This window comes from Gopherus flavomarginatus, chromosome 1 (genome assembly GCF_025201925.1).
Source record: "Gopherus flavomarginatus isolate rGopFla2 chromosome 1, rGopFla2.mat.asm, whole genome shotgun sequence".
In the NCBI taxonomy this organism is placed as follows: Eukaryota; Metazoa; Chordata; order Testudines; family Testudinidae; genus Gopherus; species Gopherus flavomarginatus.
In genome coordinates this window covers 110,725,499-110,741,516 of record NC_066617.1, presented here as the reverse complement: position 1 = coordinate 110,741,516, position 16,018 = coordinate 110,725,499, and the positions used below count along the sequence as shown (strand labels likewise).

The 16,018-nt window shown below is 52.5% G+C and overlaps 1 protein-coding gene across 1 annotated transcript in view; it reads right to left on the bottom strand.

Annotated features, from left to right (window-relative positions):
* AGK (acylglycerol kinase) overlaps positions 1-16,018 on the bottom strand; it is a 71,167-nt gene that overhangs the window by 7,264 nt on the left and 47,885 nt on the right. The window contains exons 11-13 of the mRNA XM_050918851.1: positions 12,298-12,355; positions 3,587-3,734; positions 2,287-2,384 (exon numbers count right to left, since the gene is read on the bottom strand). Of these exons, the coding sequence (XP_050774808.1) occupies positions 2,287-2,384; positions 3,587-3,734; positions 12,298-12,355 (304 nt within the window). The remainder of the gene's footprint in view (positions 1-2,286; positions 2,385-3,586; positions 3,735-12,297; positions 12,356-16,018) is intronic.

Genomic DNA, 16,018 nt, shown 5'->3' with positions numbered 1-16,018 from the left:
CCGGACTGTCCCACAAAAAAGAGGGTTGAGTTGTATTTTATAAGGGATGAGAGGAAAAGAATTTATTTTTTCCTGACTTAAATGGTCAGCATCAGGTTAAAAATGATACCTAACGATTCCTTACCAACCATTATTCTGTACCAAACACTAAATCACATATTCAACAAAAATATTAAACCAATTTTTATGATCGTTTTACCATTTATGACATTGGTTTCTTTTTGCATTTCATGCAACTAGTAGGACAATGAAAGTAGGCTATTCAGTCTGACTTCTGTTCACAATACAGTAGTTCCTAGTCAATGCTTCTTTCAGGTTCTTATGTAGCACAATGCTGCAACATTTCGCCAGCAAGTGCTGCAAGAGGAAATGTTTATTCGTTTAAAAGAAAAAATGATGCCCACTGGAGTTAAAAAACATGAATGATGGAAACATTTCTTTTGGTCCTTGATTTTGTAAAAGCTTATCTGTAGGAAATATAGATTTGGGGTCAAAGTATATCTGACATTGTCCCTTTAAATTCCCATCTCAGTTGACCGGTTGTCTTGATTTCCTACTTGCTACATATGCTTACGTCAGGCCTGTACTAGGAATGTTTGCCCTTACAGTAATGTTGGCTAGGGGGTATGATTTTTTTAAACAACATTTCTATTATGGCAAAAGCGCTAGTGTAGATTCAGCTAGACTGACAAAGAAATTCTTTTGTCAGTATAGCTTATTTCGTTTGCGGAACTGGTATAAGCTACACTGGAAAAAGCACTCTTTCGCTAATATAAGTTGTATCTAAACTAGGAGGATTGGCTGATATAAGTATACCAGTATAGCTATGCCAGTCAACCCTATCTAGTGTAGATCAGACCTGAGCCTGGGGTGGGAGGGAGGAAGGAATGACTCATGTTACTCATCTGAGATGCCAATGGCTGATTAATGAGCTATGTGATAGATTCCAAAGAGTCTCTATCCAGTCCCTTCAGGTTGGGGGGACAATGACCATTATATGTGGTCTCAGGGATGAGTGTAAAAGCATGGAGGACCTAAGGGGATCCAGATGGGTGGGGATAAGATATGATATGAAGATGCTTGTTTAATGAGGGTGAAGCTGCACTTATGTAAACTGTCTTGTTCCTCCAGTCACTCACTCAAAAGGTGGCAAGTTCATGTGGTTGCACTGGTGACCACAGCAATGAGCACACGCCCCTCTCCATTGACTAGTAAAGTGCCCCTAGCGCTGCTGCTGCACAGAAAGGCCAAGTGAATGGAAATGAAGAAGTGGCCCTAGGGACTGGATTATGATCATGGAACACTGAGGTCTTCACTTTAGATCACAGGTTCTAATCCAGCCCAGCTCAGTAGTGACCAAAGCTGTTACCATCCAAGGACTGTGGATGCTTTCAGTCCAGTTCCTGTTGGTAGCCTGCGCAGGGAGGCCAAAGGCTGCGTGGAAATTAAACTATCCCCGCACTGCCACGTTGTGACATGCTAGGGCAGGGCAGTATGGGGAAGCTTACACTAAGTAGCCTGTTTTTAACCTGGTCCTATAAACAAAGGGCTTTGATCACTGAGAATGTCAGTCCAGCACTTTCCATCAGAACTAAAGACTTAAATCAACCCAGAAATCTTTGCTGTGATAACCTTGTTATGAAACATGGACTCCAGCCAGAGATGGAGTTAGGGGTGCTTGAAACAAACAGCAGCATATTGCGCCAAGGAGGCTCTCACGGGGACAGCTTTACTTGTCTCTCCCCCGCCCCTCACAAAATAAATAAATACAAATGATCAGTTCCTGTCCTCTTTAATTTAAAATGGCCACAGTCCTCGTTTTAGTGCCAGCATTTCTGAGTCCTTCGCTCTGTAGTTGGCAGAAGGACAGGGTGAACATTCCAGGCACACATCCAGGCTGAGTGCTTCATTTCAGCATCGGTAAATAATATCTCCACTTTTCCATGGGGCAAGGAGAGGAGGTGCCTAACCCCTGCAATGAAAGCTTTAGGATTTCATTTGGTTACTGAAAGCTTCCTGTTATGCACACTCTGCACTCTCTGTCCCAACCTGGCTTCTGCAATCCAGTCTCGTAGGATCTTTATAATGACCCTTAAAACTGGCCCCCTCAGATTCTTCTGCAGTCCCACAAGACTCCTTGTTCTTTCTGCTGATACAGACTAACAGGGCTACCACTCTGAAATCTGTCACAAGGACAGAGTTTAGTCTGTGTAGTCAGGAAGATGGGAGTTCAGCAAGGAAGGAGTGCTCTGCACGGAAAGGGATTTATTTAGACTGTGCTCTTACTGTCAGGTCAAGCTGCCTGTTCTGAGTTGTGATGGAGATTTCAATGGTGGACAGCTGCATTTCTTCCCAGGCCTCCAAAGTCGCCTCCTGGGGGATTTCTGAGAATCCAGAAGGGAAGAGACCATTAGCCAGAAAGTAAATTACACAGACCAGAGATCCACTGCTGTGACATATGAAAGACCAGTGCCAGCTAAAGCGTCTCTGTCCCATTATTTCCAAAGGCTTTGTTTCCTTCAAATGTAAAAAGTGACATATAGGGAAGGGAAGCTGTGGGGGCTGAGGCGGGAAAGTTAAGTTGACAAACAGCACATTGTACAAATGCTTTAAAAGCAGTCCCTAGTGACCCCATATTGACAGGTCTCTTCGGCTCACAGAGCAGGAGCACTTAGCAATCTAATAAAGGGATGTAGCCCCACTACAACAAAATCCAAAAGCTGTGACGTTTAAGGTGTTGTGCTAATATTTATTTCCCACAGACAACATCTCCTCATCCCTGTCACAGCCTATGCTCACCACTTAGTCCTGCTTTCAACTCATCACTACATGTGTAGGGCTTCTGGCCCAGAAGAACTGGATGGGAGCTGGAAGCCCATCAATACCAGTGGAGCATGCAAGACACTCTCCTGAGGGGCTGAACGCACTGCCCGTGTGACACTCCCACCCCCTGCTGGGCCAAGGATTAAGTGCCAAGAACTCCTAAGGGGCCAGGTAGTGGGCCAAATTTCTCACTCCTCTCGATATTTGTTCTCCATCCAGTAAACGAGAACGTGCTTCCTCTGAGGCCATCATGGCTGTCCAGCAGGAGGAGGGATTAAGGGACCACTAGAAAGTGGCATGATTGGCCCCCTACTGCCAGAAGTGCCTGCACTGTGTCTCTACAAAGTGCTTGACTTCTGTCTACTTGGGCATTTCATGCTCACGGCCACTGTGTCTGAGCACTTGCTGGCCCAGCTAATAGCTCAAGTTCTTGTTGTACGTATTGTTTGCTGGGAGCGGGCCAGAGCATACAAAGTACTTCTCTGTCCTTTTTTTGAATGTCATTATTGCAAAGCTAGCAATAACTACGATGGCCGCATCCCTGCAACCAGCCTGACAGGGCTTTTGGGATGGCGGAGACAGTGAGAAAGAAGGGAAACCAGAAATAAAACCTGGACAACATTTATACACTGGAGTGCAGTCTAAGGTAAAAGCACACGCAGACAGGATCTGCTCCAGTGGTCTCCCCATGAAACAGCCTTACTGGATGGTGCAGTTGGATAAAGCCCATCTCTGAGTCTATGCCCACACACATGTTGCTTACCCTTTTGGGGAGATGCCCAGTACAGTGAAAGCCTTCTGTAAATCCTCACATACAAAGGGGGTCTGGACAGCTTCTCTTCTGGCTCCTCGGGGGGTCTCTTGGTTGGGCCCAAATACGTAAGGGAAGCTTGATGTTTCTGTGGCCATTCCTTGGATTTACCCAAAAAGGAGAAAGAAAAATGACCTTCTGGTGAGCAAGCATCTGCTTATTCTGTGAGAGAGAGTGGGAGGTGACAGCTACATTCCCTTCACAGCCCGAGGATGCCACCCCCTCGTAGCCCACTTTAAGGTTCTCCATCCTTCAGATTCCCATGTGGGTGCTGACATTCTCCCAGCTGAGAAGGATTGCACAAGACTCCAGAGCCTGTTCAGCTAGTCCTCCCTAGCAGAGCAATGAGGTGTATTTCCTCCCCACAGACTGTGTGTTGCCTCTGCTGCAGGAGGATGAGAGAGAGAGAAATCTGTACAAGAAATCCAGTTCTCCTGCCTGGCAACATACAGAACTAATCATAGGGCCACAGAGGCAGCTCCAGTAACTTTATAAAGCATTTGAGAGGCAAAACACTAACATACAGCACACTGTTACTAGAGCCCTGCAAATCTGCGGATATCTGCAGACCATGTCTGCAGATCAGAGACAGACACAAATTTTGTATCTGCGCAGGGCTCTAACTGTTATCCAGTGATATTTCTGATTCTAATGCCAGAATTTTAGAGGCTAAAATAAAACATTAGCTACTCAAATAGTGCCTGTGGCTAAAACTGGGGACATCATTTACTTCCTTTTTTAACTAACTTCTAAAAGACTAAATACATACCCAGAGGGAATAAATGATACCAACCACTGGCTTGGTATTGAAATTAACACACTACAGAAATTCAGCTGATAGCCCAGGTGCACAAGGCACATATATTCTTCTTCGCATAGGACAATGGCAAGGACTGGAAGCCAAAAAGTTACAAGCTTGTTTTGGATCATAGGACTCACAATGTAGAGCTCCTCCCCTCCACACCTCTAAGCATGGTGAAAAATTCCATCATAGCTCACAGTCACATTAATAGGACTGACCAAATTGTTCAGAAAGAGCAGTACAAACATAAGGATATTAATGATTCTGGGGAAAAAGCAGGGCCTGAACTTAGTATTTCTTCCAAATTACTGATATGGCTCAAAAAGCTGCAACGTTTTGGACCATCATTTTAGAATAAAGGAGAATAGTCACTGTAACGACATTATAAACAATCATGGTAAGTCCTTCACCCTGACTATATGATCAATTATGGTCACTCCATTTCAAAGGGGTACAGCAGAAATTGGAAAGGTACAGAGTAGGGAAGTGAACATGATTAGTGGCATAGCAAGACTTTTAAAAAAGAAGAGATTAAAATAGTTGGGACTATTTAGTTTAGAGACGAGGTGAAAAAGGTAACATGGTAGAATAATGAATGACACTGAAAAAGTCGATCAGGCTCTTCTGTCTACAAGGTGGCTCTCAAGGAAATATAAAGGCAAGAGATTTAAAAATGAGAAAAAGATTTTAAAAAACAAAATGTATAAACAGCCTGTGGAATTCACTGCCACTAGATATCACTGAGGCAAAGATCAGAATGCTCTTTAAGTCAAACATTTATGTGAACAATATGAATATACCCAGTAATGCTAGGTAAGATATAAATGTATACTATTATCAACTCCTCTGCTTCAGAATCTAAAGACAACCCCTAGCTGCCTGGAGTTAGGGAGAAACTTCTCTCACGGGCATGCTATTGCATAACTATCAATTATGGAGACTTATGAAGCATTCTGTGCTGGCCACTATCACAGACAGGATGTGGGCTACATGGATCTGATCTGCTATGGCAATTCCTGAGTAATATCATAGCATTTTTATGAAGGTTTGTATGTTTTAACGTTAAGGGGATCAGGAGGACAATCTGACTAGAAGTGCATCACCTTTAACACAGGTCAGATGTTAAGCTTCACCTTGTCCCTTAAAGCATCTGAAAACTTTAAACTGAGATATAAGCAATTAACCTTTGTGTTCAATTTATCCCACCTGGGAGCCTCTGTCTATCAACACTCGTATGCAATCTAATTAGAGGCATTTTTTACATCAGATGAATAAATCGGGGTGAAACATTACCACAAGGAAGTCTGAAGACAGACTGAATTGGAGAAAGATGGCTGAACTCCCTCTACCGCATATCAGCTGCACCAGCCTCTCTCTAGCTTCAAAAGTGGTTATTAGCTCCCTCTAGTGACTTTGACTATGGTTCCAGCAGTTCTTCTTCGAGTGATTGCTCATATCCATTCCAGTTAGGTGTGCGCGCCGCGCGTGCACATTCGTCGGAAAACTTTTACCCTAGCAACTCGGTGGGCCGGCAGGTCGCCCCCTGGAGTGGCGCCATCATGGCGCTTGATATATACCCCTGCCGGCCCACCCTCTCCTCAGTTCCTTCTTACCGCCCGTGTCGGTCGTTGGAACAGTGGAGCGCGGCTTAGCTGACCTCCACTTCCCTAGCTACTCGTAGTTCTCGTATATAGTTATGCAGTTATAATCCTTTTATATATATATTTGTATAGTTATACGTTTTTTCTCTGCTAACATAGTTAGTTTAGTAATTGTTAGCAGGGTTCAGGAAGTAGCCCCTTCCATGAACCCGGTGCCGGAGCTCATGCACGGCTCACCGGGTTTTAAAATGGGCTCGGCCTGCCAGAAGCCGATGCCGAAGGGAGATCCACACGACTCCTGTTTGAAGTGCCTCAGGGAATTGCACTTGACAGCTAAGTGCCCCATTTGCAAGGCTTTTAAGCCGAGAACAAAAAGGAGCGGGACTTTCACTTACCCCTCCACCTCCGGCGCCGAGCGATGATCAAGCGGCTGGCAGAAGCGCCTCCTCGGCACCGGACCCCGCCGGTACTACCAAGGCCTTTCGGCACCGGCCGTCGCCGGCACCGAAGTTGACTCGGCACCGCTCCCTTCCTCCGAGGTCGAGAGAGCCTACAAGTCCTGCTGGTGCCTGACGGCTCCCCGGCACGCGCCGTGGTTGAGCCCCCTGCTCCTGCTGCTTCCGTGCCACCTGCATCGCAGCCAGAGAGCTCGCCTAAGTCGGATTGCCCGGCACCGACACCTGCAGAGGCACCGATGACATCGGCACCGTCGATTCCAGTCCCCCAGGGCAATTGAATCCGGTGCCTGACAGCTCCCCGGCACGCGCCGTGGTAGAGCTTCTGCTCCTGCTGCTTCCGTGCCAACTGCACCGCAGCCAGAGAGCTCATCTAAGTCGGATCGTCCGGCACCGACACCTGCTGAGGCACCGACGACGTCGGCACCGTCGATCCCGGTCCCACAAGGGCTGTAGAATCCGGTGCCTGACGGCTCCCCGGCACGCGCCATGGTTGAGCTACTGCTCCTGCTGCTTCCGTGCCAACGGCACCGCAGCCAGAGAGCTCGTCTAGGTCGGATCGCCTGGCACCAACACCTGCTGCAGCACCGACGACGTCGGCACCGTCGATCCCGGTCCCACAAGGGCCGTAGAATCCGGTGCCTGATGGCTCCCCGGCACGCGCCGTGGTTGAGCTACTGCTCCTGCTGCTTCCGTGCCAACGGCACCGCAGCCAGAGAGCTCGTTTAAGTCGGATCGCCCGGCACCGACACTTGCTGCGACACCGACGACATCGGCACCGTCGATCCCGGTCCCACAAGGGCCGTAGAATCCGGTGCCTGACGGCTCCCCGGCACGCGCCGTGGTTGAGCTACTGCTCCTGCTGCTTCCATGCCAACAGCACCACAGCCAGAGAGCTCGTCTAAGTCGGATTTCCCAGCACCGACGCCTCTGAGGCACCGACAACGTCGGCACCGTCGATTCCAGTCCCATAAGGGCCGTAGAATCCGGTGCCTGACGGCTCCCCGGCGCGCGCCGTGGTTGAGCTTATTGCTCCTGCTGCTTCCGTGCCGACGGCACCGCAGCCGGACAGCTCATCTAACTCGGATCACCCGGCACCGATGCCTACCGAAGCTCTGACGACCTCGGTACCGTCGATCCCGGTCCCACGAGGGCCGTCGAATCCGGTGCCTGACAGCTCCCCAGTATGCACTGTGGTTGAGCCTGCTGTTCCCTCCACGCTGGAGACGTTACCAACGGCGAGGGATCTCATTGCCATGACAGAGTCGATGCTGCCTGACCCCGGCACCGCCGGTGCGGGTGATACACTCTCTTCATGTGACCGTCCTCTGTCAACACAGCAGAGCGGCACCGTTCATGATCACGGTCCCGCAGACACTCCAGATCCTGTCGGCACGCCCGACACCACTTGCAGTCCCGGTGCTGTTTTCCTCATCGGTACTGGTCGCACTCGCTGCACCGGTCGGTGTCCCGTTCGCCGACCTGCTATCGGCACCGTTCCGACTCCCGGGTCCGCGACAGGTACCTTGACTCCTGTAGCCTCTCCCCGAGCCTCGAGATCTCGGTCGACCTCCAGGCACCATTCTGGTTGTGGGTCTGGATCTCGTTCCAGGTACCGTTACGCCTCCCGGTGCCGGTTCCCGGTGCCGAGTCGGGCAAGGTCCGATAGAGTCAGAGACTCTGTCTGTGCCTTCTTTTAGTACCTCCATGGCCATCCGGACACGCATCTGTGTCATCCCACATGCGCAGATCTTATGCTCAGGACCACGATTCTGATATGATGGCCAGCGGGCGCCAGCCCCGAAACCGAAAGAGGCTTGGCAAATGAACCTGTTTGGCCGCCAGGTGTACTCTGCAGAGGCCCTGCAGCTCTGGGTAGCAAAGCAACAAGGCTTGCTTAGCTGCAATAATTATAGCACCTGGGTGGAGGTAGTTTAGTTTATGGAGTTTCTCCCTCAAAACTCCCGCCAAGAGTTCGCTACCGTCTTGGAGGACGGGGGAAAAAAGGTACCCAGAGCGTCCCTCCAGGCCTCGTTGGACGCAGCAGACTCTGCAGCCAGGACTCTGGCCTTTGGTGTCGTCATGAGGTGCATCTCATGGCTTCAGGTTTCAAACCTCCGGCCGGAGCTGCAGTAGGCCATTCAGGATTTACCCTTTGTTGGCAAGCGGCAAGGACAGCCCCAGGCTGCCAAGCCTGATGGACAATAGGGTCCTAATGCGCTCTCTCAGCATGCATATGCCAGCGACCAAACGCAGGCCTTTCTGTCCCCAGCCGCCATACTCTGTGCCTAGCCAGAGACAGGACTTTGGCAAACGGCGAGGCCAAGGTGGTCACAGACGAACGTCAGGACCCCTAAAGAGCCAAGGTCAAGGTCCCTCGCAATTACCACTGGGACCAAAGACGAACCTTCCAGGGTGCGCCTGAGGGCGGTGTACCAGTCACAGGCCGGGATCCCAATCCCGCTTTCTCCTGGCGTGGCCCCAGTTAATTTCAGATCGCTGGATCCTGCGCACGGTGGAGCATAGGTACCACCTCTAATTTGTTCCAGCCCGGTCCCCCTTCAGGGACCCCTCTCACGAGCAATTCCTCGTACAAGAGGTGCAGACGCCGATGGACGAAAGGGGCAAGGGGTTTTACTCCCGTTATGCCCTAGTCCCCCACTCGAACGCAGGTCTCAGACCTTCCTAGTTCTGCACGGACTCAACCGGTTTAGGATAAGGTTGTAGTTCTGCACGGTATCCATGGGAACCATTATTCCATCCTTGCCTCCTGGGGGCTACTATGCCGCCCTGGATATGAAGGACGCGTACTTTCGCAACGCCATCTTCCCTCCGCGCAGGAGATACCTCCGCTTTCTAGCCAACTGTCAGTACTTCTGGTTTACGGCCATAGTCGCCGCCTACCTTCGCTGATGTCGGATATGCATTTTTCCGTATCTGGACGATTCGCTTATCCGAGGAGACTCTGAGACAAACCACTCAGCGCGTGGGCATCGTCACGGTCTTATTAACAGGTCAAAGCCTGATGATTACTATAGAGCAATCCACTCTGGTTCCCACGCAGAGGTTGGACTTCCTAGGAGCGATCCTGGTCTCCTCCCTAGCCGGAGCCTGCTTATCACAAATGCGGTTTTAGGTGATGGCAACAATCATCTGAGGTCTGCAGGCTTTCCCAACGACCTCGGCTCGTACTTGTCTCAGTCTCCTGGGTCCATGGTTGCCCGCAAGTTTGTAACCAAACACGCCAAGCTCCGCCTCCGTCCTCTCCAAGTCCGGCTCACCTCGGCGTGCCACCCGGACAGGGAGCCAATGGTCATGGTAGTCACCGTTCCCTCGAGCACCTTAGGCTCCCTAGAGTGGTGACTAACCCACTCCCTGGTGTGGGCAGGGATGCGGTTTCATACGCCCCAGCCCTCACTGCCCCTGACGACGGACGCGTCATCTCTCTGCTCAAGTGCTCATGGTCGCTCCGAGCTTAAGGCCTTTGGTCTTCTCGGGAACTGGCATTCCACATCAATGCCCCAAAAATGAGAGTAGTCCGCCTGGCGTGCCAGGGGTTCCAGCGGCAGCTGCGAGGCCATTGTATCTCGGTGTTTACAGCCAACACAGCGGCCATGTGCTTCATAAATATCCAGGGAGGGACATGGTCCTCCCCCCCCCTTTTTTGTTGTCAGGAGGCCATCCATTTCCGGAGCTTTTGCATGGCCCACTCGATGGAGCTGGTGACGTCCTTTCTCCCAGGCGTTCGGAACGTCTTGGCGCTTTCACTCAACAGGTCTTTCCTGTCTTACGAGTGATCACTCTGCCCCATGTGAGGCGCTCTGCTCTCCAGAAGCGGAGATGTTTCCTCACATAGACCTGTTCGCTCACCGCGAGAGCAGAACATGCCAGATGTTCTGCTCCTTCCAAGGTCTCTCTTTGGGATCGATCTTGAACGCATTCCTGATGCCGTGGAAAGGCCAACTCCATTATGCCTTCCCACTGTTCCCACTGGTTCATTAGGTCCTGCTCAAACTCCGCAGGGGCAGAGCGCGCATCATCATGATTACTCCAGAGTGGTCCAGGCAGCACTGATATACCACGTTGCTCGGCCTGTCAATAACAGACCCTATTACCCTGCCACCCCACCCAGTCCTCATCACTCAGGGCAACGACAGGCTTCGTCACTCGGACCTGCAGCCTCTTCGCCTCACGGTGTGGCTGCTGCGTAACTGAGCCGGGGTGACAGGAAGCCTTCCACCTGGTCAACGTACCGGGCCAGGTGGAAGCGTTTCTTCTACAGCTGCAATACGCTCGATCTTGCTCCTGCTGAGGTCTCGATCCCCTCTATTTGGCCTGCCTCTGGCCTTCAGCGGCAGGACCTGGCGGTATCATCGCTGAGGATACACTCAGCAGCCATCTCTACCTTCCAGCCAGGCTAAGGTGGACGTTCCGTGTTCTCACGCTCTAAGGGTTCGAGATCCCTCAAGGGCTTGGAGAGCTTGCACCCTCGGGTGCGCCGCCCAGCCCCGACCTGGGACCTCAACCTAGTTTTAACCAGACTTATGTCTCCCCCAGTCGAGCCGTTCACGACTGGCCCTCTGATATGCCTGTCTTGGACGACAACTTTCCTCGTAGCTGTTTCATCAGCCAGACGAGTTTCCGAGCTCAGAGCTCTTACGGGGGTTCCACTGTACACTAGATTTCACAAAGACAAGGTGCAGTTATGACCACACCCGGCTTTCCTCCCTAAGGTGGTTTCGGCCTTTCATGTTACCCACAGCTCAACGCAATGGGCACAACCATTGCACTCCTTGGACATCTGTGGAGTGCTCGCATTTATATTGCGCTGCCAGAACCATTTCGTAAGGTGGCCCAGCTCTGTCTCGGTAGCGGGCCAAAGGGAGGGCTTGCTTGTTTTCCTCTCAGAGGATCTCATCTCGGGTGATGGCAGACTTCCACACTTGTTATGATTTGGCTCATATTTCCCCAAGCCACATCATCGTGCAGTTTACCAGGGCTCAGGCTTCATCTGCCGCCTTGCTGGCTCGTGTTCCTACACATGAGATCTGTCGCGCAGCTTCATTGGTCCTCGGTCCATACCTTTGCTTCGCAGTATGCCCTGGTTCAACAGACAAGAGATGCTGTAGCCCCTGGCTCAGCAGTTTTCATTCTGCCACATTTCACTCCGACCCCAACGCCTACGTAAGGCTTGGGATTCACCTAACTGGAAAGGATATGAGCAATCACTCGAAGAAGAAAAGACGGTTACTCACCTTTGTAACTGTTGTTCTTCGAGATGTGTTGCTCATATCCATTCCACACCCGCCCTCCTTCCCCACTGTCGGAGTAGCCGGCAAGAAGGAACTGAGGAGCGGGTGGGCCGGCAGGGGTATATATCAAGCGCCATGATGGCGCCACTCCAGGGGGCGACCTGCCGGCCCACCGAGTTGCTAGAGTAAAAGTTTTCCGACGAATGTGCACGCGCGGCGCGCACACCTAACTGGAATGGATATGAGCAACACATCTCGAAGAACAACAGTTACACAGGTGAGTAACCGTCTTTTCCTCAGACCAGGAATTTTACAATATATTGTAAGAAACAACATACCCCGCTCAGAGCTTCACAATTAAGGCTGTATGTGTTTCTAGGTATCTAAATTAGCTGAATTTCCCTCTTAGTTTATGTTGTCACTGGAATGCCTCAAAGGAATTATAATGAATGGAATATTTCTCCACATACAGTGCACATACTCTGCCTCTCTTCCCCCCTCGCTAGGTATACTTTGCTTTTTATTTTTATTTTGTAATGCAATAATACCTTACCTTCAGTGTATTGAAAAAGTGAGCTGCTTTGGTTTTTAGAGGCCCAAGGTACCAGTATCTGAAAAGAACCAAGGCAAAATTCATGAGAAAACTCAGGGGGCATTGGGTAAAGTAAAATCTTCCTTGATGCAACACATGCCAATGTATATACATTTGCTTTCCATTGAGGTTTATTCTTGTGCACTTGAACTTCAAGATACAACAAAAATGACTTACACAAGACTTATACACTACAAGATGTGTAGTTCCCGTAACATAATAGCAGCAATATGTAATCATTAGCACTTTTAATCCAGTGATCTCAAAGTGCTTTGTGAAAGAGAGTATCACTATCCTCATATTACAGAAGGAGAAACTGCAACACAGAGAACTTGCCCAAGGTTACACACCAAGTCAGTGGCAGAATCAGGAACTGACTCATGTCTCAAGTCCCATGTGCCACTGCTGGGTTGCACAGAACGGGGAAATGCACTACAAAACCTGCACTACAGCTGGTCCAACACCTCAGCAGCAGAGTGCCACCAAGTTCTTCTTCGAGTGATTGCTCACATCCATTCCAGTTAGGTGTGTGCGCCGCGCGTGCACGCTCGTTGGAAACTTTTTACCCTAGCAACTCCAGTGGGCCGGCAGGTCGCCCCCAAGAGTGGCGCCGCCATGGCACCCGATATATACCCCTGCCGGCCCACCCGCTCCTCAGTTCCTTCTTACCGCCGTGTCGGTCGTTGAAACTGTGGAGCGCGGCATAGCTGTCCTCCACGTCCCTAGCTCTCCTTGTTCTACGGTTAATAGTTAGTAGTTAAGTGTAGTTAGTTATATAGTTAATAGTGTAAATAATATTGTAGATAGTTGTTAGCCGGTTTGGGCCGTAGCCCTTCCCGGCACCGGGCTCATGCCTGGTTCGCCGGGCTTTAAGCAATGTGCGGCCTGTAAGAAGCCTATGCCGACCAGCGACCCTCACGACGCGTGTCTAAAGTGCCTGGGGGAATCGCACGGGTCGGACAAGTGCCGCATTTGCAAGGCTTTTAAGCCCAGAATAAAGAAGGAGAGAGACCAGAGACTTAGGACTCTCCTAATGGAAGCGGCACTCGACCCGGCAGCTTCGCAGACCGTCATCTCTACACCGGCACCGGATCGCACCGGCACCGGAAAGACTCCCCGGCACCGACCTTCCCCGGCACCGGGTGCAGAAGCAAGACCCTCGAAGTCTGCAACTCCATCCAGGCAGACTCGAGTGGAGCGCCCGGCATCGACATCTGCCGCGGCGCTACCGGCACCGTCGACTCCGGGCCCGGTGAGTCCGTTGAGTCCGGTCTCGCCGAGCTCCCCCATAAGATCTGGGGTTGAGCTATTGGTCCCATCGACTCCAGAGACCTTCGCTTCGGCACGGGACCTCATTGCCCTGACTGAGTCAACTCAGCCTCCACCCCCGGTCCCTCCGGTGCGGGTGGGGTCCAGGGGCAAACCCATGATGATGGCGCCGTCTCGGGACTCACGCTCGCGGTTGAGGTCCCGACACCACGGTCGCTCAAGATCCCGCCGCCGCTCGCAGTCCCGGCACCGCTCCCCTCGGCGGTACCGGTCGTACTCGCGGCACCGATCGGCCTCCAGACGGTCACGGTCTGGTTCCAGCCGCCGATACCGGCACCAGGACTCTAGGAGCCAGTCCCGCCGTCGATCAGCGCACTGGTCGACCTCCCGGCACCGAGCTGGTGGCAGGTCCCGGTCCCGGTCGACCTCCCGACACCGCGTCGGTGGCAGGTCCCGGTCCCGATCCCGGCACTGAGGCAGCGGCCGGTACCGGTCCAGATCCCGGCACCGAGACAGAACCCGGTCCCGATCCCGGCACCGGTATGACTCCCGGTACCGGTCCCCGGCACCGAGAACATCTTCGGTGCCGGACCGCGGAGACTCTTACCAGCCGCGGTCGGCCCCTCCATGGCCTTCCAGACAGCCGTCGGTGTCATCGCAGGCGGACAGCGTATACGCGCTGGGCACTGACAGACAAGCGGCTCTTTTCCAAGACCCTCCGCAACAGGACCAGGGTCCGCAGCAGTGGGGGTTCTGGACACCCTGGGTGTACCATCAAGCCCAGGGCCCCCAACAGCTTCCTCCTAGGCCTGCAACGGCAGAGCACAGGGCGCCGGAGGCATCGTTGTCTCGCCCCCCTCCCTCCTCGGACGGGGAGGACGCATCGAAGCAACAAGACCCTGGTCTCCCTCCTGAGCCAGAGGCAAGGGCTGAGGCGGACCCCCCGCTGGACACTTCCTTGCCAGGGGTCTCCTCATCCTCTTCTCCTGATGAAGCGGTGGCTGGCACTTCCTCCAATAGCCCTCCTCCGCTAGATCTCAGGGCACATCAGGACCTCCTCAGGCGCGTAGCACAGAATCCGAGCCTGCAAGCTGAGGAGGTCTCTGAGATCGAGGACCCCGTCGTCAGCATCCTCTCGTCCGATGCTCCCACCAGGGTCGCCCTACCCTTCATTAGGACGATCCAGGCCAACGCCAATACAATCTGGCAATCACCGGCCTCCATCCCCCCTACTGCAAGGGGCGTCGAAAGGAAGTACATGGCCCCCTCCAAGGGCTATGAGTACCTCCATATTCACCCGACACCATGTTCCCTGGTGGTGCAGTCGGTGAACGAGAGGGAGCGTCACGGACAGGAAGCCCCAGCCCCCAAATCCAAGGAGGCCAGACGTATGGACCTCCTCAGCCACAAGGTCTATTCGGCTGGGGCCCTTCAGCTCAGGGTTTCCAATCAACAAGCCCTTCTTAGCCGCTACGCATTTAACTCTTGGGTGGCAGCGGACAAGTTCAAAGAGCTGCTGCCACAAGAGGCACGTCAAGAATTTGCGGCGATTCTTGACGAGGGCAAGAAGGTTGCACGAACCTCGTTGCAGGCCTCCTTGGACGCTGCAGACTCGGCTGCCCGTACCCTCGCCTCGGGGGTAACGATGCGCCGCATCTCCTGGCTTCAGGTTTCTGGCCTTCCACCGGAGCTCCAATACACCATCCAGGACCTCCCGTTCGAAGGCCAGGGCCTGTTCTCGGAGAAGACAGACCCCAGACTGAAAAGTCTTAAGGACAATCGGGTCATTATGCGCTCCCTTGGGATGCACACGCCTGGGACGCAACGCAGACCTTTCCGGCCGCAGCAACAGCAGCAGCGTCGGCCATACCCCCAGTTCCGCCAGCGGCAGGACCTTAATAGGCGCCGCGGCAGAAATGGAAGGCGCAGACAGTCGGGGAACCAAGGGGGGCAGAATCAGAGCTCCTCCAAAGCCCCGCCTGGACCCAAACCTTCGTTTTGAAGGTGCGCCCGAGGGCGCAGTACCAGTTTCCCCCACGGATCCTTCCCCCCCGTTTTCCAACCGCCTTTCGTTTTTCCTCCAGGTGTGGACCCAAATAACATCCGACCGCTGGGTCTTACGCATGGTGCAGACGGGATACCGTCTGCAGTTTGTATCATTTCCTCCCTCCCGCCCCCCTTCCTCGTCCCTCTTCAGGGACCCCTCTCACGAGCAATTCCTTTGACAGGAGGTACAGACGCTCCTCAACAAAGGAGCTATAGAGGCGGTTCCGGAAAACGAGAAAGGCAAGGGGTTTTATTCCCGCTACTTTCTGATCCCCAAGGCCAAGGGAGGCCTCAGGCCTATCCTCGACCTGCGAGAGCTCAACAAATACCTAGTGAAGTTGAAGTTCCGCATGGTATCCCTGGGGAC